General features: G+C 45.7%; 1 protein-coding gene across 2 annotated transcripts; it reads right to left on the bottom strand.

Moving 5' to 3' along the window:
• Positions 1-844: 844 nt before the first annotated feature.
• On the bottom strand, positions 845-22,666 carry Tsp66E (Tetraspanin 66E). Of its 2 annotated transcripts, none has more exons than XM_001353042.4 (7): positions 22,330-22,666; positions 22,023-22,106; positions 6,301-6,415; positions 5,688-5,786; positions 4,283-4,411; positions 1,935-2,294; positions 845-1,873 (listed from the first exon to the last, which is right to left on the bottom strand). In XM_001353042.4, the coding sequence occupies exons 3-7, from the start codon at positions 6,364-6,366 to the stop codon at positions 1,724-1,726; spliced, it is 804 nt and encodes a 267-aa protein (XP_001353078.1). In that variant the 5' UTR covers positions 6,367-6,415; positions 22,023-22,106; positions 22,330-22,666; the 3' UTR covers positions 845-1,723. The 2 variants fall into 2 exon arrangements, with proteins under 2 accessions (XP_001353078.1, XP_015044131.1); XM_015188645.2 differs by having other exon boundaries at positions 22,397-22,666.
• Between the last annotated feature and the right edge of the window lie 725 nt (positions 22,667-23,391).

Here is a 23,391-nt window from a genome sequence, read left to right as displayed (position 1 = left end):
CTCCGTCTGGCGGGGGGAAATCGGGCACGACTCGGTTTAAGGTAAGGCGTAGGGTACATAAGTCCTCTGTGAAGCAAGATACAAGATATTTTAAAATATGTCCACAATTATATACTGATTCACTTACGCGTTTTGAAGCTGTAGCCCATCGCTTGATTCGGCGGCGTATGAATGAGCGTCAGGACATCCATTTCATCACGATTTTCACAAAAATTCAGGACTCTCCCGGTCACGAAATGACATGCCACGCCCCGATCGGCTGCCGTATTGCAGAGATATAGCGTACAGACAGTCCGATCGATCCCCATGGATCCCCACGGTCTTAGGAAGGTAGGTCCTTCACCGATCTGGCCCTACTTAGCTAAGATATAACCTACCGAAAATTTTGATTTGCATGTCATTAAAATACTGTACGCTCAAAGTCATAACAAAATATTTAGATTCCTTTAAAGACAGCCGTTTCATGTAATTCAAATGATTCAAGCTTAATGTGGTTTTAAATTTCTTTATTTATTTTGAATTACTTCACGTTCAGAAATGTACACTTTTAAATTGTTTTTTTTTTATTGGGTGTTTTGTCTTGTGTTTTATGGGGGATTTATCATTGGTTTTTGTTACGTTTTCGTTTTTCTGGTTTTCATTGCGCTGGTTTCCAAAAAGTACGTTAAGTAAACTACAGACATACGTGTTTATAATATGCATTAATAATATATATAGTATATGTGTAGTATATGTATGTATGTATATATAGAATTCAGAAATGTACAACATTCATTTTTAACAAAAGGGGCCCGGAAGGAACACGATGTCGCCGTGTTCCCGCAGATGTAGTTAAAAACTTGAAGATAGCCATAGCAAAAAAAAAACTAAAATTACAACTTAACGTTAGAGACTTACCAACTAATACACATACTAGTACAATGTCAATCAATATTTATTATGTGCAAGTATTTAATGCTTCTCGCGGGTGGCTATTCTGCTCGCCCCGTTAAAAATTACATTTCAAAATTGATTCCTTATCGTACATCGTTCGATCTCAAAAAATTTGTGTGTGGTACGGTACGAACCTGTGATGTTTTTGAGTGGTTTTTCTTTTCGATAACATAACAAAATGTTAAAAGACTACGTACGACAAATCAGTTACAATATATGTATACGTATATTGTATATTGTATATTGTAGACAACTACTTAAGAACTAAGGCTGCTATCAAAACAGATTTACAAATAAATATTCCATGTAAGTGTCTTGCGTATTGTAAAACCTGCGCTGCGGCTCTCCTCCTGCTGTCCCCCCGGCACGCTGTCTGTGGCTGTCGGGTGGCCAAATTTTGAGCAACATTTCTCTAAGATATTCTTGAATAGTATCTGTAAATGGATTATGCTGGTTACGATCTTAGCCTAACGTTAGAGTAGAGCTGGAATAATCTGTGTCGTCTGTCTTCCTGTGTGTTGTCCCGTACCATATGCGGCAAATGCAGAATCTTTTGTGGTTTGTGTTTTCCCCTTGAGCACGTCGTGGTGTTCGGTGTTCGCTGTTCGGAGTTCGGAGTTCGGTAGGGTTTTGGTTGGTTGGTTGGTGTTCTTAGGGATCGCTCTTCATTGTCGGGCTGTTGTTTTGGCTCTTTTTTCTCTGGTTCCTATGGTTATTTAGCTTGCCTGGGTTAGCTACTTGGCTACTTGGCTACTGAAAACTCGTCCATCATCCGCCCACGATGTCCGACTTACAGACGCATGTCGTTGTACTTGGCGAAGGCCTTGCAGAGGGAGAAGGCCAGGATGATCAGGATCAGATGCACAATGCCCACACCAATCACGATGATGATCAGCTCGCGCTGTCCAATCAACCACTCGGTGAACACCTCATAGCAGCCCTGAAGGGGAGAGAAATACGAATGAGACCTATGGAATATTATCTCTTGAGGGAGTCCTTACCTTTTTGTAGAAACTGTTGCTGTCGCTGGGATTGGTCACACAGTCTTCGTCGCGCGGCACCAGTGCGGCCACATCCTTGAGGACGCAGCAGGCCTCCGGTATGGTGCGATTGCCCTTGTTTTCTTTCCACGCCGGCGAGGCATCAAAGTCGTGGTAGTCGGTGATGCCGCAGCAGCCAAAGTTGCCCATCAGCTGGTTCCACATCAGAGTACTGGCGTCCACATTCTCGCCCAGCGAGTAGCTGGTGATGGTCGTCTGCAAGAAGTTTTTGCTCTCGGCCCTCACTTTTTCCTTGTAGAAGGCGGCCAGACCTCCGGCCACGATTCCAGCCACCAGCAGGAGAATCAAAAAGGTTGCATACTGAAAGAGGGAATGGAATGGTAAACATGGAATGCTTTATTCATGTACAATGTACTCGCACGCCTCGGTTGACCCAATTTCGTGGGCTCTGGGCTGCAGCAAAAATCTAGGCATTTGACCCTGAGCTTAATGTTGTGCAGCAGCACGGATGCTATGCACGGCCTACTAGGGCCCCCCATCCAGCATCCAGCTGAAATGCTGAAGGTCACTCACTCCCCCCTCCCACTCTAATGCTTTGTTGCATGTTTTGAAAAGCTTTTGCGGCTTGTCGTTCCTCCATCTCTTCTGCCCAGGCTCTTGGCTAATGTAGTCGCTGTCGTTGTTATTGTCGCTGGTTCTTTTTCTGTGCCTGTGGCTGTGGCTGTAGCTGTGGTCGTGAGTGAGCCTGATGCGTTGGCCTGATATGGTTTTAGCTGTTTTAGTTGTTGCGGCTGCTACGCCTCGCAGCATTTCATTTTCATTTCAGTTGAGCTGAGAGCGCAGCGTGGGCGTTGGGCGTCCAACCAAATGGCAGCTGCTGCCGGCTGCCTAGCTGGTAGCAAATGTATCTGTCAGATGCAGACACAGATACAGACACACATGCAAGCCGCTGCTGAATGAATTATGGCCTACAGAGAGGGCTAATTTACACGCTTTACTTTGCTTTGCTCTGCCTGCCAATTCGAAAGCATGAGTATCTGTATCTAAACTATTTGCAACCTTTTAGGTACAACAGAAAAGTCAATGCTAAGACATGTTAGCCATGCCAAGAGCTGGCTGGGGCCCCGGCCTTGGGATGCGTTGTGCGAGTGGCCTTGTCTTTAAATTGACTGCAAAATAGTGCTCAGAGCCCAACACCCCACGAGCCCAAGAGGGGGTCGCATGCAGGTCGCGTGTTCGGCATCGGTGCGCGCATGCGCAAATCGCATGGCTCTTAACCTCTCTCATCTCTCCCCCCCACACCCTAGCCCCCTCTCAATGGTAAATTGGATTCACCTGTCTGTCCGTCTGTCGCTGCAATTAAGCGCTGGCCAAGCCCCGCAATGTGGGCCCGGCTCTGCGATGCGATGTGGCGGGGAGTGTAAATAATGCAGCTGAATGTGATAAAACAGTTTATTAATGACGGCAATCGAGTGGAGTACTCTCGGCCATAGAAAGTGGCTGGGCTGGCCCTCAGTCCGCGGAAAAATGTAAATTATCTTCTAAGCCACAGAGAAATTACCAATTCCATCCACAGACGGGGCCAAGTGAAGGGCTTGTCAATGCTCGCACACAGCTGTACCCGAGGGTCGCCCCTCACGATACTTAACCAATCGCCCAAACATGTTTAGCCTCACGATATATATCTGTATATACGGGTATAAATGGGTATATACGAGATATATGTATGTGTGTGCATGCCCATCAGGTAATAAATAAAATGTATATACATACAGACAGATATTGTAGAAATGTCCAGCTATTGTATGTGCAACTTTCTCTCGACAGACCTCATGGTTTTCCATGAAAATCCCCCCACTGCACATGAAATGAAAAATATCTGTGAAATATGCAAACAATCTTGAATCTCTCTCTGGGAGCTGTGGCATCTGTTGGCGTCCGTCTCATTATATCTGTCGAATACGAGTACGAGTACGAGTATTCCTCCGGCAGTAGCTGTTGTAGTCGTTGCTTCACTCAATGTACAATGTGCCATGTATTCCGTAGAGTCAGTCGATGATGCAAGCCCGTAAAACTCTGATTGGACTCATTGATTGGAAGGGGGAAAAAATGCATACATTAAGTGTACACAGATGTACAGTGCTTGCCATAGGCATTGGCTGAGCATTGGCTACACTGAAGATACATAGAACAGTTCTATCTTTCGGGTTGATTCAGCCATTGATTGAGGGCCAAATAGATACCAAATAGATATTTCCCTACCATTACTACTTATCTCAAAGTCTTTATGAATCGCACTGTATGTTTTGGATGTTGAAATATTCAATAACCATTATTCGATCACTTACCGTTGACAGCAAACAGCGGGACTCGCGCATGGCCCCCAGATAGCCCAAGAAGCTCATGAAGAACATGACGGCTCCGATGACGATCAGAACGTAGGCCAGCTGCTCTATGACCTGCGTCTGTGTAAATTGCTACAAAAGATATACGAAACGAGAAAACAGCCATAAATAGATGGGGAAATAATTGCAGATGCTCTCCACACTGCGTATACGTAATTAGCCTTTGAACTTTCCAAAAAGTGTTGTCTTTTTGCCCATTCCATTCGCATAATTGAATTATAAGAACATTTCCGCCAATTGTCTTGTAGGCCTCCGCCCTCCCCCACCCCGCCGAAGAATGCTCGGACGGGGACTGGGAAAGAACCACCTTCTAAGGGAAGGTTCATTGACCAACTTTCCGCTGGCACATGGAAAAGCGAAAGAGATATATTTCCTGCTAAAGTTTGACCACTTGTTTTGCGCCATGTTTTATCCTAGATGACCCCGCAATTAGTCTCCGTGTGGAGGGACATGCAATTTTCGTTTGATTTGCTCTTTCTTTCTTTGTTTTTTTGTGTGTTTGTGTCAAAGCGCAGAGCCCTTTGTGTTTCCGAGTCAGATAGGGCTAATTTTTAGTTAGCTCTGAACATGCAACTGTTATTGTGCATAGAATTTGTCATACTCGCACCAGCCAGAGCCGAGGGCGGAGTTTTTTTTGAGGTAGAGCTAATTTTCAGAGCTCCACTGAACTAGTAATACAACAGAGGAGGAGTTTTTTTTACTGTGGGGTCGGCATGGGGCTGTTTAAATATATTATATGGCTAATACACATTCATTTCGGAATCTCCACGAATTAAAAGAACAAACTGTGTAAAATATGCATTCTATACTATTTGTTACTGCTTTTTTTTTTTGGAACCATTTGTATCTGGAATATTTCTCAGATTTCACCCACTTTTATTTCGGGGGCAAGTCCCCCCAACAAATCGGTTATCGCTCCAATTACTGGCGGTACGGGAAAAACCACCCCCTTTGGTGGTTTGTCATCGCCGCGCAGTGCATCGTGCACTTTGATTAGTGGTTGTTGTCCTTATTTACTCTGGCTGCCCCTCCCCAGTGTATTCTATAATTATAATGCTTTTTAATAATCAACGAACGTTCGTTTTTTGTGGTCAGTCCTGCACGTGAGCTGGATCTGTGTGCATGTGTCCATATGCATGTATTTGGGGTGGAATTTTCCTGCCTGGAGTTTCCTGCTCTTGACATTCGAGTAACATGTATCGATGGGTGGTTACATTCGGGTATAAATGGCGTTGTAATTTGATGGACAGGGGGTGGGGAGGGGCAACACTTTCACTTGGAATCTTGAAGGAGTATACAGAAGGGGACGGGGATGGGGATGGGGACGGGGACGGGAACGGGGTCTTACCTCGATGCGCTCGCTCTCGACCAGCTTGAGGAGAGCAATCAGCGAGTGCTTGTCCACGGCCAGCCATAGTCCGACTCCGAATATAATTGTGCCTAGCACCTGCAAACAAAAAACATCGGGAATGTACGTACATACACAGATATGTAGATATAAGATACAAGATAAAGGTGTGTGTGTGTGTGGAAAACATAAAACATACATATAGCGAAGGAAACATGCAAACTCAGTGGTGAATGATTATGATTATTATGATGTTGATTGCATTTGAAAATGCTGACGCGCTGACGCTGACAACGATGATGATGACGATGATGATGATGATGATGTTGATGTTGATGATGGTGATGATGACGATGTCAGAGAGTCAATGAACCGCTGGAAAAAGCCGCAGCGAATGCGCATGCGCGCACCAGAGATTTGCTTGATTGAGTTGCTCCAACCATTGGCATTGGCTCTGGGATGGTATGGGATAGGATGGTATGGTATGCTATGCTATGGGTATGGGGTATGGGGTATGTGGTATGGGGCTCTACGAGGCGTATAAATTGCATTTGCCATTCAAATTACAATTTAACCTGTGAGAAATCGGTTAATCTCAATTGGCAATACTTACGAAAAATATGAAATTGAATATGCAAAGCAAATACTTTGCACACCAGACCACGCAGTCAAAGACCATTTTCGTTGTTTTCGAAATCTTGCGGCTGTTTCCTCACTCGAGCACTCGACTGCAATGACAACAAGAGAGATTCCATTAGTTAAAGGCAAATGCGAATGTACATAGTTTCTAATTGAATTAAAGGCAATTTTAGTTAATTAAGTTTCAAGTGTGACACGGAGAAAGTGTCAGAAGAAACACACACCACAACCAAAACCCAAAACCCAAAAGAATACTCAGAAATGTAAATAAATACACAGGAAAATTTCCTCAAGGCATGTTGCATTCGTTATCGGCCATGTATGAAGAGCGAGTGTGTACAAGTGTACGTGCCCCGTGCCTAACAAATTAACATGTGAAACGGCCGTTGAAAATTAGTGAATGACTCCAAAACAGGAAATGGCCAAGGCGGCAGCGTGCCAGCGACTGCGGAATACCCTAAATGGAGTTGGGGAGGGAGTTTCAGTGCTACGCGCTGGTTAAGAGCACACTTTTACAGACTTGAACATGGAAACCAAGTCCAAACAAAGTTATTAGTACCAATTTGCAGGGAAATGCCTGTAATGGCGATGACAAAAGGAAAAACTTCACTCTATTCTCTTCTTCTCAGAGGTTTATGGTCCACAGATCACGTGTTTAAGATCAGATCAACCAAAAGAACTAGTACATACACTGCCACTGCCACAATAATTAACCATGTAACTAGATACAATAACTTAATTTCTGGCTGACATGCAGAGGCGGGCAGAGAAGAGTTAAAAAATTGCTCGACAAAATTACAGGCTCGTTAATTCATTCATTCACTCAGTCAGTCAGTCATTCGGTCATTAATTCATTGAGTCCGGGGGAGGAATCTCTCGATTTTAAGCTCAAGCTCTCACTCTGATACCCCCTCGCCCTCCCCCCACCCACTACCAGTAGCACTCCACCCGATGCCCTGCTCTTTCCGAGTTCCAAGTTAACTTTCTCATTAGCAGCTCTCATCGGCTCCCCGCTCACGCTCTCTCTCCCTCTCTCTCTCTCTCTCTCTGAGCACTTTTCTTTTCAGATGATTCTGCTCTGTCCACTGCCACTGCCACTGCTTCTGCTTGTGCCTCTGCCGCTGCCGCTGCCGCTGTCGCTGCCACTGTCGCCGTTGGTAGCTTGGCTTTAACTGTGTGTGTGTGCGTGTCTTATTTTGGTAAACACACATACATACATGCAGACATCATCTGCTCTACAAAAACAATGTCACGAGCTATTGAAGTTTGAAAAAGTAGAACACTCTGCCCGGGCTCTGTCCGGGCTCTGCTTCTGCCTCAGACGCGGCTCTGACTCTGCGCAGCCCAGCCTCTGCTCTGGTTTTACCTCCTATCCGTGTCTGCCTCTGCCCCTGCTGCCCCTCCTCTGCTGTTGCTTCTGCTGCTGCTGCCTGTTTTGATGCTGTTGCCAAGTCGCGGCGGGCAAACATTTTCCTTGCCAACGTTTTTGGGCCGATTCTTTTCTGCTTTTTGTGATACCCTTGCAGAGAGGGTATGACTATTCTGAGTAGGCACCTGCAGCAAGCCATGAAGATAAATTTAATCGAAATTGGCCGAATATATACATATATGTACATATCTATGTAAACATATCCTATAGGAATCTGCAAGGGTATCACCTGGATGGTACCTGGATGTTAGCCCCCTTTCTTTCGTGCCATTTAAGCCATGCTAAAAGCGGCCATTCTTTACCTCTCGTCCTTACCCCGCCCCAAAGCACTAATGATGTTTTTTCCACGAATGTAATTGTGTACGCACACACACACACACCCGCACACGTACACGCATAAGTGCATAAGGTATTTATGTACATACAGATGCAAAGAGATTTACACAAGTCAGAACTTTGCGGGCGCCGCACTTCCACTCCCACTCCCACTCCCACTCCGCCCTGCACCACCCACAACTCCTTTTCCATTTTCCAAGCCAAACAAAAAGTTTATCAACAAATTTTTAATTGCTTTTTCCATTGTTTTAGACATTCAAACGTCGCAGCGTTCCAGCTTTAATTTACTTGAAAAATATTCCTCCGCTGATAGCCAAAGTGCTTTGCTCGTAAACGTTTTCCGAACGGATGTGCCTGCTGATTGCTGCGCTGCATAATGGCTCTGACATTGAATTTCAAATAAGTCGGCTATAGACAGCTATAGACAGTACGAGTGTACGAATAATTAACAGAATTTGGGCAGATTTTCCAAGTTATCAATAGGCTGATTCGGATTACAAGGGGGGAGGAGGGGAATGAAAGGTGGATTGGCTTGATACCATCTGCAGTCATTGCATATCAACGAACCAGGAATCTGTTAAAGACTTAGGATTATATAGGGCTCAGGCCAGTGAAAGATCTCCTTAGGTCAGTAATCAGATTTCACAATGTAAATATGTACAGAGGTATTTATCGCAGCCAGAAATAGTTTGCTAATATTACATTTGAGGAAATACCTGCCTATATGGGGTACCTATCAATTTACATGATAAGTAAACAAATTGTTGAGTCGATTAAAAAGTGCAATCAAAGCAAAAACCTTCATAAAAGTTCATACGCGTGTGCATGTTGGAGTACAAGTACCATTTGTACCTACAAGTTCCTAATCAATACCCCAAATATTTGTGCCTTATTTTATCATTTGAAATACGAGTAGTTTGTTTACCTGGCCTGGCCTTCGCTCTTTTCCTTCGAAATCCACGAGTATTTATCCACCTCGAGCCTCCTCCAATGTTCGGCTAATGGATTGCCCCGCCCCTTGGCAGCCTGCCGAAACCCACCGATTCAACTTTCACCTCCAGTCTATTCACTTATGCAACAGCAACTCAGCATCCCAGCATCTCAGCCTCGAAGCTTTAATTACCGTTCTGTTCTGGTTGAGCGGGGAAAGCTCTTCGGAGATCCGCCACCCTCGGAGCGCATATAAAATTGAAAAGCTTGCCATTAGCACACGTACACACAAAGTAAACACACACACACACACACACACATGCTCCTACGAGCTCCTTGTGGAAAATCTTCTAATTAACTTTGGAGTGGTGGGTGGCGGGTGGAGGGTGGCGGAGGGGGTCGGTGGGCATGGAAAATATTGGCAAAAATTCAGCCTGTTCAGCATGTCAGAGGCGACAGGCAGCCATCATCGTCCTCGTCATCGTCATCATCATCCCACAGAGATATCTTCCATCTTCAATCTCAAACTCAAACAAAAAGTTGAAAATATGTGAAATTTATGCAGGTAAAATATACTGAAATATGCATCAGATTGTGGCCACATCAGAAGTGGATAATCTGCCGAGGAAAGCCCGGCTAAGGTCCCACTCTGCACAGAGTACGGTGTAAACATTAGCAAAGACCGCAAGAGATCGATCCTCATCTCAAATTGAGGCTTATTTCACGTGTAATTAAATCCCCAGAGACCAGAAAACAACAACAACAACAACAGAAAAGTGCAACAATCAAACCGCATAATAAATTACAAATTTATGGGCATCACAAAAGCGGAGGCTGGCTCCCATTTGGTTTTCGCTTTTGTTTATTATTTGCGTAATTAAATGCCTGAACATACTCGTACATTAATTTCTGCGAACAATAGAAAGTTCGTACTGCTCTCGGATCTGAGACCTGCAGACCTGCAGACAATGCAGATTTTTGTTTTGTTTTGTTTGGTTTTGTTTTTTGTTTCGAGAGAGTTTTCCCCACTGGCGGGGCTGTCAATTGTGGGTACTACGAGTACAACCACCAGCATCCAGAAATGGGCTAAAGAAAACCCCGTAGCACGGTATTAATTATGGAGGAAAAGGGCTGAGAGGAGTTCAAGAAGAGAGCGAGCTTCATTGAGCTCGATCGAGGGAAAAGGTGTTTGGTTTTCCGTTTTCGATTTTCCCTCCAATTCAGCCCAACTCTCGCTCACACATATATATGTACATATGTGGGTATTCGGTTTCCATTCCCCAGTTGTCACGTTTCGTTGCCAAGAATTTTAGAAATTTTATTTATGGCCAGTCAATGCTTTCTACTCTTTCTCCCCCACGCCCCTCTCTGGCGCCTCCACCGGCTCTCGTGCACTCCAGTTTGATTTGTGAGACGTGGACGTTGGAAAATGGTAATAGCAAGAGAACAACAATCATGGCTAAAAGCAATCATCACGCTCGAAACCAAAAGTGCCATAGAACCAACCACAGAACCGCAGAATCGCACAGCACAGAGCACAGAGCCGGCCACACATTTCAATCTGTCAAAGCGTGAGAAATTCTCCATCCACCATCCAACATTCTGCATCTTCATCTCTCGCATTCGTATTCGTATATTTATCTGCAGCTTCCTCTATTTCTAACCTCCCATCTTTCAAGTAATTAAATTACGGAGTAATAAGCCTCTCAACTGGGTCACTCCTCTCGCTCGCGCTCTCTCCCTGCTCTCAGCTCACAGCTCTCAGCTCCATCTCCCTCTCCGTGGGGTACTTAAATGCAGGTGGGTGGTCCCCCCAGCCCCAAAGCCCTCCACAGATTGTGGCATGCATATGAGAGCATTTTTGGAATGGTTTTACGACGGGGATTACCGCTGCGGACGGGGTTTGTGGCGGTGTCGGTGGGAACTGCTTATAGCCGTATTATAGTACGAGTACATTTGAATGGGAATACTAAATGGAATGTTAATGCCTCCATCAGATTGGAGGTTTGGAATTTGTGGCTGGAGATGTGCTTGGGATGTGCTCAAAGCCAACGAGAATCATTGTTCGGGCTTATGGCTTATGCATTATTCCAATATTCAACTGGAATCTGGTATTTATTCGGCAATTTCGTGTTCCAAAAGCTAACCTAAACGAGTTGAAATGGCATTTAACTAAAGATACAGATACAGTAGAGCTTCTATATATATCCATCTGTAATTTAATGCATCCCCGACCTTTGGCCCCACATAAAGGCTCAGCCCCTTTTAGACATAAATTAATTAATATTTCTTTTATGTCCATAAATGGAATGCCCGCTTATCCGTTTCGTTTTTCGTTATTTTTCCAATCGATTTAAATTTCAATTTAATTATCCCAAAAGATACAAACTTTTTGCCTGGGATAAGCCCGGCAACAGATACTCCTCAGATGCTCAGATGCTCCTCCACTCGGCTGGAAACCCTTTTGTGCAATGCCAAAAAGTTGTCCCCGTCTCTGTGTCTTGCCTTTTCGGTTGCCAAATTAAAACTGCTTTAAGCCTGAATTGATCCGAGCCCCGACTGGAATTAAATTCCATTAATTGAACAAAATATAGCGCAACATTTGCGGCTGTTGTTGTTGTTGTCTGCCGTAGCACGAGCCACACAATCAATTTATTTATAAATTTTGCTTAATTAATGCAAATACAAAGCGAATAAAGCCAAAAAAAAAGCCGCAAACCCCAGCCCAAACCCAAAATAAAAGTTTGTTAACTTTTGGAGAGGCAAAAATATTTGAGAATTTGCATAAAGCCAGCCAAAAACAGAGCAAAGATGCCGCGCAAAAAAGGTCCCAGGACCAGCTCGAGGACAATGCCAGAGGAGCCTTGGGTGGGGCCTGTGGGGCCTGTGGGGACTGTGGGGCCTGTGGGGACTGTGGTGGGGTCTAATTAAATGAGAAACTTATGATCAGACGCTGACGCAAAAGCTAATTGAGTGTCAAAGCAGTGTCGAGTGTCTGTGACTCCTGCCTGTGCCGCCGACTGCCGCAATGTCATTCAACTTTTGGCTACCTTTTGCTGAATGGCTGCCCGGAAGATGCTATAGTTTTGTTTGCTTATATAATCCACAATTCACCAGCCACAATCCACCATTCACAAGTGCGTTAATTTGACATAATTAGTGGGCACTAAGACGGCACGAGTCCACGTCGAAGCTGGAGACTGTAAGACCCTAGAGGTGCCTTTGGGTGTTGGAGAGGCACCTTTTGTCTGAGTCGGCTTCTTTTTTGCCTATGCCTTTGCCTTTTTAGGTCAATGGTCGTTGTCGTAGTCGTCGTCGTCGTCGCAGGGGCCCCGGTTGTTTGTTGTTGCTGGCCATGTTTGCAGCCATTTGATGGCTTGCCAATTTAACACCTGACAGCTTCGGGTTTGGCTTGGTTTGGGCCATGTGTGCGCTGGACCATGCCTTGTGCCAAAAGCGAGCGCAGACAGCAGCCCCAGCAACGCCCCAGCCCCCACCAGCCACATGTTACGAGAGCAGCAGTCCCCAACCATAGCCATAGCCATAGCCATAGCCACAGCCGTGCCCCAGTTGTCAGCCAGAAAACTAGCCAAAGCCAGGCCAGACCAGGCCCCAACAGTAGGAGGAGCAGACGCAGTTGCAGACGCAGTCACAGATACAGATACATGTCTGGCCATTTAGCGAAGTTATGCGATACATTTTTGCGACGCTTTTTTTTTTGTATTTTTGAATGGGTTTACTCTAGATTTGATTACGACAGCGCCGGAGGTGGAGAAGCAGGAGCCACAGACGGAGCTAGAGAGAGAGGGGAGAAGGAGTAGGAGAAGGGGGAGGGGAAGTAGGAGGAGATATGCAAATGGCTTTGACAAACTTTTAATGGAATATTAGGGTGGAAAATGTCAAAACATCAATTTGTTAAAGGAGATGTTTATCCAAAAATGCTGTCAAAATATTGACGAACTTTTGATGGGAGGACAGACACACAAACAGAAATCAGAGACCAGAGATCAGAGACCAGAGACCAGAGACCAGCGTCTAAAAGTTAATCCAAGGCTAATCTGGTTGCAGACATCTCTGATGGGGTCTCCTTCTCTAGCTGTCATGGAAATGTGCCCCTAGTTGGGGGTGTATGGGGTACAGATAGAAGGCACTATACGAAATCATTCTGAGGGAAAGCCTTTCGTTCTAAGACCTCAAGTACAAGTAGGGCCAAGCGGTTCATTCCTTCCTTTGGTGGATGGCTTAAAGTATAACAAATTTGATTAAAATCTGTCTATAAATATCTATTAAGATACGCTCAAGGTGGTGCCTCTTGCGGCAGGGCTTCGAAATATGTTCTTCCCTTTCTGAACAGTAAAATAGTCAAAGTCTCAATATTCTACCTCCCCAAAATACCCATAAAAGTACTCTGTATTTCTGCTTATTCCTCTAAAATGTTTGTCAAGAACGTGGAAACGTTGAAGAGCCCCCCGCCAGACGGAGACGGAGACAATGACCCACTTTTGAGGTAAGTAAATAGCGAATAAAAGAAGGAAAGAAAGAAAAATATTTGCCCAATTATCAACGAAGCGAACAATGGATTGCGGGGAATACTTTGCATAAACTCGGGTTTGAGTGGATGGATAAAACCCCGCCCTCGTACAACCCACTTCAGTATTTCATTTCATTTCATTAAGTATTTCTTTTCTTTTTAATTATTCGCTTTTTGTTTTTGTGTTTTTTTTTTTGTAGAAAAGTGAAACGCTCAAAGAACCAGAATTTGTTCAATGTCTCTCGCTTTTTGGTTTATTATTGCCCATTGCTCCAGTTATTTGATGCCCGTGGCCGCAGTCCGAGACTCGAGACTCGAGACTCCGCTACTCGCGACTCGCGACTCTTGTTGCTGTTGCAAGTCGAGTAATGTATCAGTGTCTGTCCGACGACTGTCATAATGTTGGAGCGACAGCACAGCTCTGACATACTTGCATTTATTTCACTCATAATGAGAACTGGCAAATGATTTGCCTTTTGTCTGTCGCCAGGCAGCTACACCATCCTCTGCCTCTGCCTCTGTCTCTGTCTCTCTTTTTATTTCACTTTTCATCAATAAAATCAAATAATGAAATGCCTTTAAAATTATGTCTGCGACTGTGGCCATCTCCAGCATTATAATGAGGCACATTTCGGGGCAGGTAAATAAACAAATAGCAGAGACAAGTGAGAGATAGAGAGAATAGAGCCATCATAATGAACTGGAATACTCATAGGGGGGACTGGGGGGGAATCAGGTTATATAACCTCTTGAAAACCAGATGAATTTACATTTGGGAAATGCTCAAAGAAAAGTAAAACTGTTTTGGGGACCCACATATGTAAATGCATTTTTGTGCATTTTATGGCTCCATCGATGTTGAATATATAGATATTTAATCATTGAATTTGCTTAGTAATCGGAAGAATGTATCTGATAAGCCGATGAACTAGTTACCGATCGAAGCCAGATACATATACAATATCTATCAAAGTATGTTTTGGGTTCATTCGTCGCACCTTGAATGGAGTTTATTCAATCTAAATTCATTCAAATGGAATTTCCACTGGGTTCTTTTGATCGTCTACACCCCGTCTCTTTCTCGCTGCCCCCTACCATTCCCCAAAAGTGTAGATGGCCACCTCTAGGCCCAACTGGGTTCCCTCAGGCAGTACTCCCCCTTCCAGGATCTATTCAATATTTCCTTTAGAGCTTTAAGGTTTATCTTTCGCCTACTAAATCCTCACGTGGAAGTGTAGGGGGATTGCCTGATCGGCTACTACTAAGGGACGTGCATATATCGAATATATACCATATATATCGCTAGATTTAGTAGGTATCTGCCCGATACATACGAGAATCTGCAGCTGCTATAACTTTTCAACTTTTCAGACGATCCCCACGTGTGCGTGTGCGTGTGCGAGTGGGTCTGGTTTTCCAATTAAGACTCCGCACATCCCCACCATTGTCTGTGAGTTTTTTGGATACAGATTACGCATACGCCGTGTGGTATGTGGTGTGCTCTCCGCCTGTGTGCGTGTGTGTGCGTGTGTGTGGTGGAGCGACAATTTCCTGCATTTGAGAGGAGAAACAAAGAGAAACACAAAACACAACACAGCACAAGAGAAAAACCAACGCCCGCTGTCACTTCAATTCATAACAGATGCAAATAAATTTCCATTAAAGTTTTGTGGCTGCCACAGCAGCCCCTGTCCCCGAGTCCCCGTGTTCCCGTGTCCCTGCGTGGGCAGACGGCGACAAGCCGAACAGATGCGCAGCCCAGCCATCCAGCCATCCAGCCATGTGGCAACTGATTGAGTGTGTGTGTGGACGGGGCAGACACCGGGACGGTGCCAGAGGGTTGGCTCATCTGAGCTGGGCCTGCATTAAGGTGCTCGGTTTAGATTAATTTACATTTGGAGTCATGGGGCGAAAATTGCAGCATTATGAGGGCAGTACCTTCTCCGCCGGAGGAGCAGAGGCGGAGGAGAGGGCGAGCTATGCCGTTCACACATTAATTTTATCACGTAGTGCGAATGGTAGTCCCAGCTAAATGGAATAAGTATCTGTCAGATACAGTCTACAGTCGACAGTGCAGTGACAGTCACCGGCAGGCAGTTGCAGCCACCTCTCGCCACTCGCCACTCACCACTCGCCACTCACCACCGCTTTCGTGCGAGTGCGAGTGCTGTGGCAGGGGCCCCCCCCTGCATTCGTGCTGGTTGTTTCTTTTACGATCCTCCACTGATTACCTAACTTTCTTTTGGGGTGCCCCTTGGTGCCTTGGGGGCCAAGTTCAATGCGCTTAACATCTCGCGCAACCGCAGAGCGGCAGAGCCGCAGTGCCGCAGATCTCTCAACTTTCACATTCGACAACCTTTGGCATGCACTTCCTCCGTCGCGCCGCGGGGCAGAGGCGCCTCCGCTGGAGGCGGTGGTGTCTTGAGGTGTCTCTTTTTACCCACAAAGCAAAAAGATAATCACTCTGCTGCACATTCGGCAATTACTCGGGACTCCGCACTCCGACTCCGATTCACATTTTGGCATTTGGCAGGCAAAATCGCAATCGATGCACACTCGCAATCCTCAGTCGATGTGTTGCAAGCAGCTCACCCATTCGGCGTTCAGCAGCTGTGGGGCAAGTTTTTTTTTTTCGTTGTATCTACAGCAAAATGTATCTACACATGCCACGCCACGAGTCCCCCAACGCACTGTCGGGAGGCGGGGAGGGGGGGAGGCGCACACAAAAAAATGTGCAGAAAATGAAGTGGCAGCCACTGTGCCCCGCTGCAACTATGAAATATCTCCTCTGCGTTCTCTGTTCCCTCTGGTGTGAGAGTGCGACGAGTGCACATCCACATCCACATCCACATCGCCATCCCAGGGACAGAGACAGAGCCAGAGACAGGCCCAGAGCCAGGGCTAAATTTATGTGGGAAGTTTTTTGATGATGTTTGAATTACAGCCACCCCACCCTACACCCCCTACACCCCCCTCCCCCCACTGGCTGCTGGCAGGGCAACTTATCTAATAACGGAGACGTACAACTTCCTGTAAGCCTTTCCCGTCCCCAGAACCGAATGTGAGAACACGCCAGAGAACGCTAGCCAGCGAGGCACTAAATTTCCAGATCTTTCTCTAGGGATAATGCAGAAGCCAGGCCAGTAAAAGGTGTGCTCCCCTTTGGCTATATTCTGCACAGATCTGTAGATCTGAATGATATACAAAAGAAGAACCAGTCGGGTTTACTTCCATCCATTGCCCTAAACTCCCTGGAGTTCCAATTACATTTTGTATTATTCTTAGCAAAACATTGGAAAAACTTTAGTTTGGGGGCGAAACGAGGCGAGTTATGCAATCAGTTTTGCCCCTAGTTTGATTGCAAATAGGACCCAGCCAAAATAAGCAAACTAGACCCTCTCGATGGCTCCACATTCAGAGGCTCTCCGACTCCGATCCAACTCCGGAGTGGGCCCAGAGCCACCTGCTGTGCTGGGCTTTGTTTCTGCAAACTTGTCCGGGACGGGTCCACCGGTCCACCGGTCCACCGGCTGTGTGTAAGCGCCGAATTGCATCAGCGTGCAAATACTCGTATCTCGTATGTATGCAAGAAAGAGTCAGAGCCCCCGGTCTGGGGCCACACATGCGCACACACCAGCCAATGGCCAATAGTCGATGGCCAATGGCCAGCTCTTGGCCAGGCTTTCGTGTAAGGCGTTTGTCTTCCCCTCTCCTCCCCCCCCCTAAGTCCCCGCACTTTGCATAGGCTGCGTGAAAATTCCAAAAACCCCAGAGGCGTGCCACACAGTCTGCCTGTCGCCGGCACTAAAATACAAAAACAAAAAGCAACCAAAAAAAAGGTTAAAACAAAAAAAAAAACAAAAAAAAAATTAATATGCATTGTTGCAGCAGCAGCAGCAGCACGTTGCTGCCTTGCATATTTGGACTTTCACTTTTTGTTTTCTTTTTCAGCGTCAACAAAAAAAAAAAACCAAAAACGAAAAAAAGAAAAAGAGTAACAAATATTTCAAAATAAACTTAAAGAGCAGCTCGAGCACGGCTCGAGGAGGGCCTCTTCGAAATGTCGTTCAATTACAAATGGTTAACGCAAATAAATACGTTTATGCTTTGGGGTTTCGGGCTGATTGGTGGCTTCCGACTTTGGTGGGCGATCCGACGATTACTTGAAGCGGGGATCCCAATCCTCGAGTTAATTGCTGTGGCCGCTCCCGCTCTCGCCTTCCCCCCCGCCACAGTCTGGTGCTGGTGCTGTCTCAATTAAGCCCATCGTTGGACGGCAGAAATCAGAGTTACGCATTTCCAATTGCATAATCATCATCCACTATCTTTTTGCTGTTACTACAGTTACCGTCTGTCTGTCTGTCTGGAGATTTTCATGGCTTGCGAAAGTAAATACTTTACCAGTCCACTCTTTTTGGCCTTTTGGCTTCCTGAACAATGCGTGCAGTTATTAGTCGTTTGATTCATTAATCATGTGTGGAGAAAAGTAGAGACCAGCGACTAGAGACTAGAGACCACAAAGATACACATGTACATATGTGTGTGCCTATAGGGAAAAGTTATGGGGGGGAAATCGCGTGGCGTGCAGGGGCACCTGCTGGGTGCCCAAGAAAGCTGATAGATCCCCGAAAGGCCTGAGAGCATTATGAATTGGGTTTACAAAATACAAATACCCAATCATGATATAAGAAGCTTTTCCCATGGGTGTAGCATTCGCCTCGTTTACCCACACTGTTTTTGACCTGTCCAACACATGTGGTACAACGCAAATGAAACATCCAGGAACGATGGTTCGCTCCCCAGCCTCCCTTAGGCCCCATTTGAAATGTATCTCAATGGATTCAATCAGTGATTTCCTCAATCATTTACACAAGGAGATGTGTACCTTTTGCTGGTTTTACTCCCAGATTAGTGTTTTGTTTCGTTTCGTTTCGTTTCCCCTCTTTGTGTGGGGCCCCAACTGGTTGGTTGGCTTAAAGTTTTTAATTAACTTAAATCAATGACAGCTTACATTGGCCAGAGAAACAGAGAAACGTTTGCGAAATGGCTGGAGCTAGGGACTGCGATGGGGACTGCGACTGACCATTGGGGCAGACAATGACAGAGGCAAAGGCAGAGACAGAGTCAGATGCAGAGGCAGAGGCAGAGCGAAAGCCGCAAAGATACCTCAGACGTCGTCCGGGCCGTGGCTATTAAGTGTCTATTCCCCGTCCAAGCGCCCAGGGCGGATGGACAGCTGCTTGGACAATTGCAGCAAATCACAGTCCGACATTCGAGGTATTTGTGTGCACTCGATTTCCGCTGGAAAGCTTACCAGCGGGGCAATCGAGAGAGTGGCCAAGAAGAGGGCGGGGTCCATCCAAAGAGATCTAATACCAGCAGCAGCCGCAGCAGAAAAATTGCTGGCTCGATTTTAATTACGGCCAACTACTGACCGACCGAAGCAGTGAACCTGCCCCGGCCGTAATTTGAGCCGCAAACAGAAAGCCAATGTAATCCAAGATTGCTGTGAGAAATTCCAGAGGCCACTCTGCCATCGAAGCCGAAGAATCCTCCACTTGAGGGTGGTAATGTCCGTGAGTCCGTGTGTCCGCGTGTCCGTGTGTCCGCGTGTCCGTGTGTCCGCGTGATTGTGTGTGAAAGTCCAAGGCGGAGTCCAAGAGTGGATCAAGTTCGAATTACCATAAAATATGCAGAGACAACGCATGCGCAACACGTAACCCGAGCGAATGGATGGATAGCCAGATTCAGATACAGATACAGATACAGCAGGGCGATACAGAGTCCAGTGCTTGGCCCTGTCCGCAGGGTTACCCGTTCACCTTGGAGGGCGGCTGTTGAAAAAGCCATTTAGCCGTTTAGCCGCTCGCCGATTTCGGGGCACACACGAGTTGCAGTGACAAAGGAATCCATCATCTATAACTCCTCTATATAGGGCCCGTTTCGGTGGCACTATGTGTCTGAGTATATCTGAATAAACACAACATTGAGTGGCCTTTGAACGAATTTCACGCTTGCTGAAGCGTCACCTCGCACTGTATGCACTATATACCCTGTACGGTACGTCTATGGATGCCCTCCAGGCGGATGTTTCGACAAAACTTCTGTTTGTGCGAGCGGCCTTTTCAGGCCACTAATTGAATTATGTTGCACATTTGGCAGCAGAATAGGCTTCATGCTTGATGAGGTTGCTTTTACGAGTGCTAGCGGTGGTTCTGTGCAAGAGTCGGATATTTGCCAATTGAGTTATTGCCGTTTTGGATTTGGATTTGGCTTTGGTTTTGCATTAGGCTTTTGATTTGGCGCTGCCTGTGCGCCAATCCGCCACTACCTGCCGTTTCCCAATGGAAAGTTGGGCAAACTCTTTCAAGTTTCGACCAAGTTCTGTACGCGGCCAAACGGCCGAACGGGTTGGTTGGTTGGTTAACTGATTTTGGTCTGGCTCGAATCGCTTTGTCACGTTTTCGATATGCGCCGAAAGTGGGTTCAAAGAGAAGTTTGGCCAAAGTTCTGCACCTGTAAAAGACAGAAATGTACATCGTTCACAACTTTTTGCTCTGCTTCTGGGCCTGGGCCTGGGCCTGGCTCTGGCTCTGGCTCTGGGGCTGGCTCTGGTCTGTTTTGCATTACTTATGGCCCCTTGAGTGCCTTGTAATTCCTTCTCCGACTGCTTTTATGCCTGCGAATCGCTGCCTCACAGCCGCTTCTGATGGAGCCTGTGATACCCATAAGCCAATTACTCAATCGCCCATTGCCAGATTATGCATCACCTCCCACAAGGGGCCCAACGGAGGGCCCCTGTGTGTGTGTGGGGGAATCGGGTAACCGTTCAACAAAACTTTACAAAATACAATTTGCAGAAACAAAGCTGGAACGGGTGGCAACCAGGAAGCCATTACAAGTACAAAGGTACTCTCTCGTACATATGTATGTATGCATTCCAAACTACATCTATGGGCTTCGACGAAGGTTTCATTTCATTACCTACCCGACAACAAAAAGAAAGCCACTTCATGCAGCCCCATCTTAAGTTCTTTGTTTATTTCTAAATGAATCTTTTAATCGGAAGTAATTGAAAGCCAGAAGTCATTGTTTGAGACATTCCGTTTCTAAATATGAACCGCATGTGGGGTTCTGCTGGTACTGAAAGTGTATCTATTTGAGGGAATTTCATAAGTATACAATGTATTGTTTACTGCCAAATACCATAACAGGTTTTCTAGTACAAAGTTTTGTTTGTTTTCTGCTCAAATATTGGCAGCTTTAAATTGCCTTTTTGACCAGTTTAAGCATTATTTAAACAGATTATGCGAGTATTTTGCAAGTCTAATCAAAAGATAATCAGATATTTGCAGTCACGTAATGTTTTTATAATTTATCCACTCTACCATAACAGATTTCAGACATAAATAATTATACATTTTCAGATTTCAGATTGCAGATTTCGGATGGAAGAACACGGCACCGAATAAAAGTGAGTCTGCAGATCTCTGGCTAGAAGTCGGGCTCCGTACCCTCATTCCCCCATTCCCCCATTAAGAGCGATATCAATTACAAGATTTGCGGGGTTCTCGCTCTCTCACTCTCTCGCTCGCTCGCTCTCTCCCTCTCTTGTTTTCAATAAACAATTCTGCCTGCTTTATTGGTTTTCCTGATAAACTTGTTCGGCGCTCTGCTCTCCACAGAACGGACAACCTGTCCGAAGCTCTCACAGAACTGAGCCGGAGAGGGGGGAGTGCAGAGAGAGGAGGACAGCATGTTTTCAAGATCAAAAAGCGAATGGAAGTAAAGAAATTGCACAAAAATGTACAGCAAAAAAAGAAAACAAGAAAGAGAAAGAACGCTGGAGAGGTACTCATGTAAGTAGCGGCTGTGGGAGAGGCAGCAGGAGAGAATTGCAAAGCATGAGTCGAACCTTTCACTGCAGAAGAGAGTTTGGTTACGGGCGGGGGGGGTGGAGGGTGAGAAAGGCGAGGGCATGGGGAGCGATAAACATGAAGAAGAAGTGCCGCGCCGCGCAATTGAAAAGTGGCACAGATGCCAGAGCAGCCTCACAGAACCAACGGTAACCAAAAAAGGAGAAGGTGCCGAAGGAGAGCGAGTGAGAAAAGGGAACGTAGCAGGGCAGAGCAGAGCAGAGCAGAGCAGAACAGTACATGACAGGAGCGGCGTTGGGGTGGGGGGTGGGCCAGCAGCAGCATCAGCAATCAGAAAGTATAGGAGGTGGAGCAACAGAAGCCAAACGACGCAAAAAGCGTGTGCGTATCAACAAAAGAGAACGAACGGGGGTTGAGGCTGAGGCTGGGCCCGGGCCTGGACCTGGCCTAAGGGCGTGGGTGGCATGGGTGCTGTGTGGGGTTGGTGGGTGCGAACAGTAGCAATCGCCCAGTCCCAGTCCCAGTCCTCGTTCCTTTTTTTGTTTTTTGTTTTTTGACAAATGCGCACTCATAAAAGAGGAGCCAAAACTTACCTGTAAAATTTATTGGCACGCTTTGTGGAGCGAGCTGTTTAATAATGTATAGGGCACCGAAAAAGGCGATGGCGATGTATGAAGCTGCAACGATTTCGGAATATTTTAGAGATATTTTACTTTGGTATCGCTTTTTTAATGCTTTAGGGCCTACTGGTGTTCACAATTAATTTTTTTGCATTTCATAAAATGGGTGGCAATGTACCGCAGCTCCTCTGTTTTGATTGAGCGCGCGCAAAAAAATTATACACACACAGAGAGCAAAAAAAAACACACAGAGTCACACAGAGACGAGATAGAGACGCACCGATGGCCTGGACCTGGGCTTAAACTTGGGCGCGGCGAGAGGAGACGCGCGCTGAGAAGAGCCGTACCGTAGGGCGTTCGTTTGTGTGTGTTGGGGCTCCAACAATTCCAGGCACGAGAACTGCAAACTGCGACGACGCTCCTCCAGCTTATGGTTTATCCAAAACTCCGACTTGACTCTATTCAACTCAACGTACAGTAACTGCGGCTTGCGACTTTCGGGTTGGAGGCGTGCTTAAACACTGACGGACACCACAAAGTTGGAGCTTGGGAGCGAGCGCCAGAAACGAAAGCGACCGCTCGTTTACGTACGATGCTTGACGTCGGTCAATGGAGAGGGGAGAAAATGTTTTGAAAAGGTGATTCTGAGCAACGGAACGTTTGATGCTGGAGCCAGTGTTGCCATTTTAGCCTATTTAAGGCTAGATCTAGCTTATTTGAAAACGGAAAAGCTTGAAATATTATGAAAATGCTTATAGCCTTAAATCTAGCCCTTTTTTATTTGACTCTGTTTATGTTTTCCTTTTTATATCCTACATATATTTTTAGGCAAATCGAACAAAAAGATATTTGTTGTACATTATGTACATGGTATTTTAGAATTCATTTGGTATATTGGTATATTTTCGTTGAAAAGTTTCGGTCACTACTACACAGAAACTTGGCGATCGTGTGAAATGTGTAATTGTGTAAAATTGAGGTGCAAGGATTTTATAAAGGAGCTTATTATCCAACACAGAGAAAGGTAAGCTTCAATAGGATTTTATATTAAAAATAAATAATAATCTGCTGTTTAATTTCAGACTTCCAGATAATTTTGAGACATTGGAAAAACTGCAAGTTTTTTCAGCAGAAAATGTACTCGAACATAATGGAAATCCTAATGATCTCATTTCCATATTGGAATTCTTAGCTAGAATTTAGCTTGTGTTTTTGTGAAATCTAACTTATTTTGACGCTCAAAATCTGGCAGCACTGGCTGGAACCGAAACCGAAGCTTTCGTCGAAGTCAGCCGAAGCGGCTCTCTCTCTCTCTTTGTCTATGCTCGCGCGCACAGTGCAC

The sequence above is a fragment of the Drosophila pseudoobscura genome, chromosome X (genome assembly GCF_009870125.1).
Source record: "Drosophila pseudoobscura strain MV-25-SWS-2005 chromosome X, UCI_Dpse_MV25, whole genome shotgun sequence".
NCBI classification, from domain to species: Eukaryota; Metazoa; Arthropoda; class Insecta; order Diptera; family Drosophilidae; genus Drosophila; species Drosophila pseudoobscura.
This window is presented reverse-complemented; position numbering and strand designations above follow the sequence as displayed.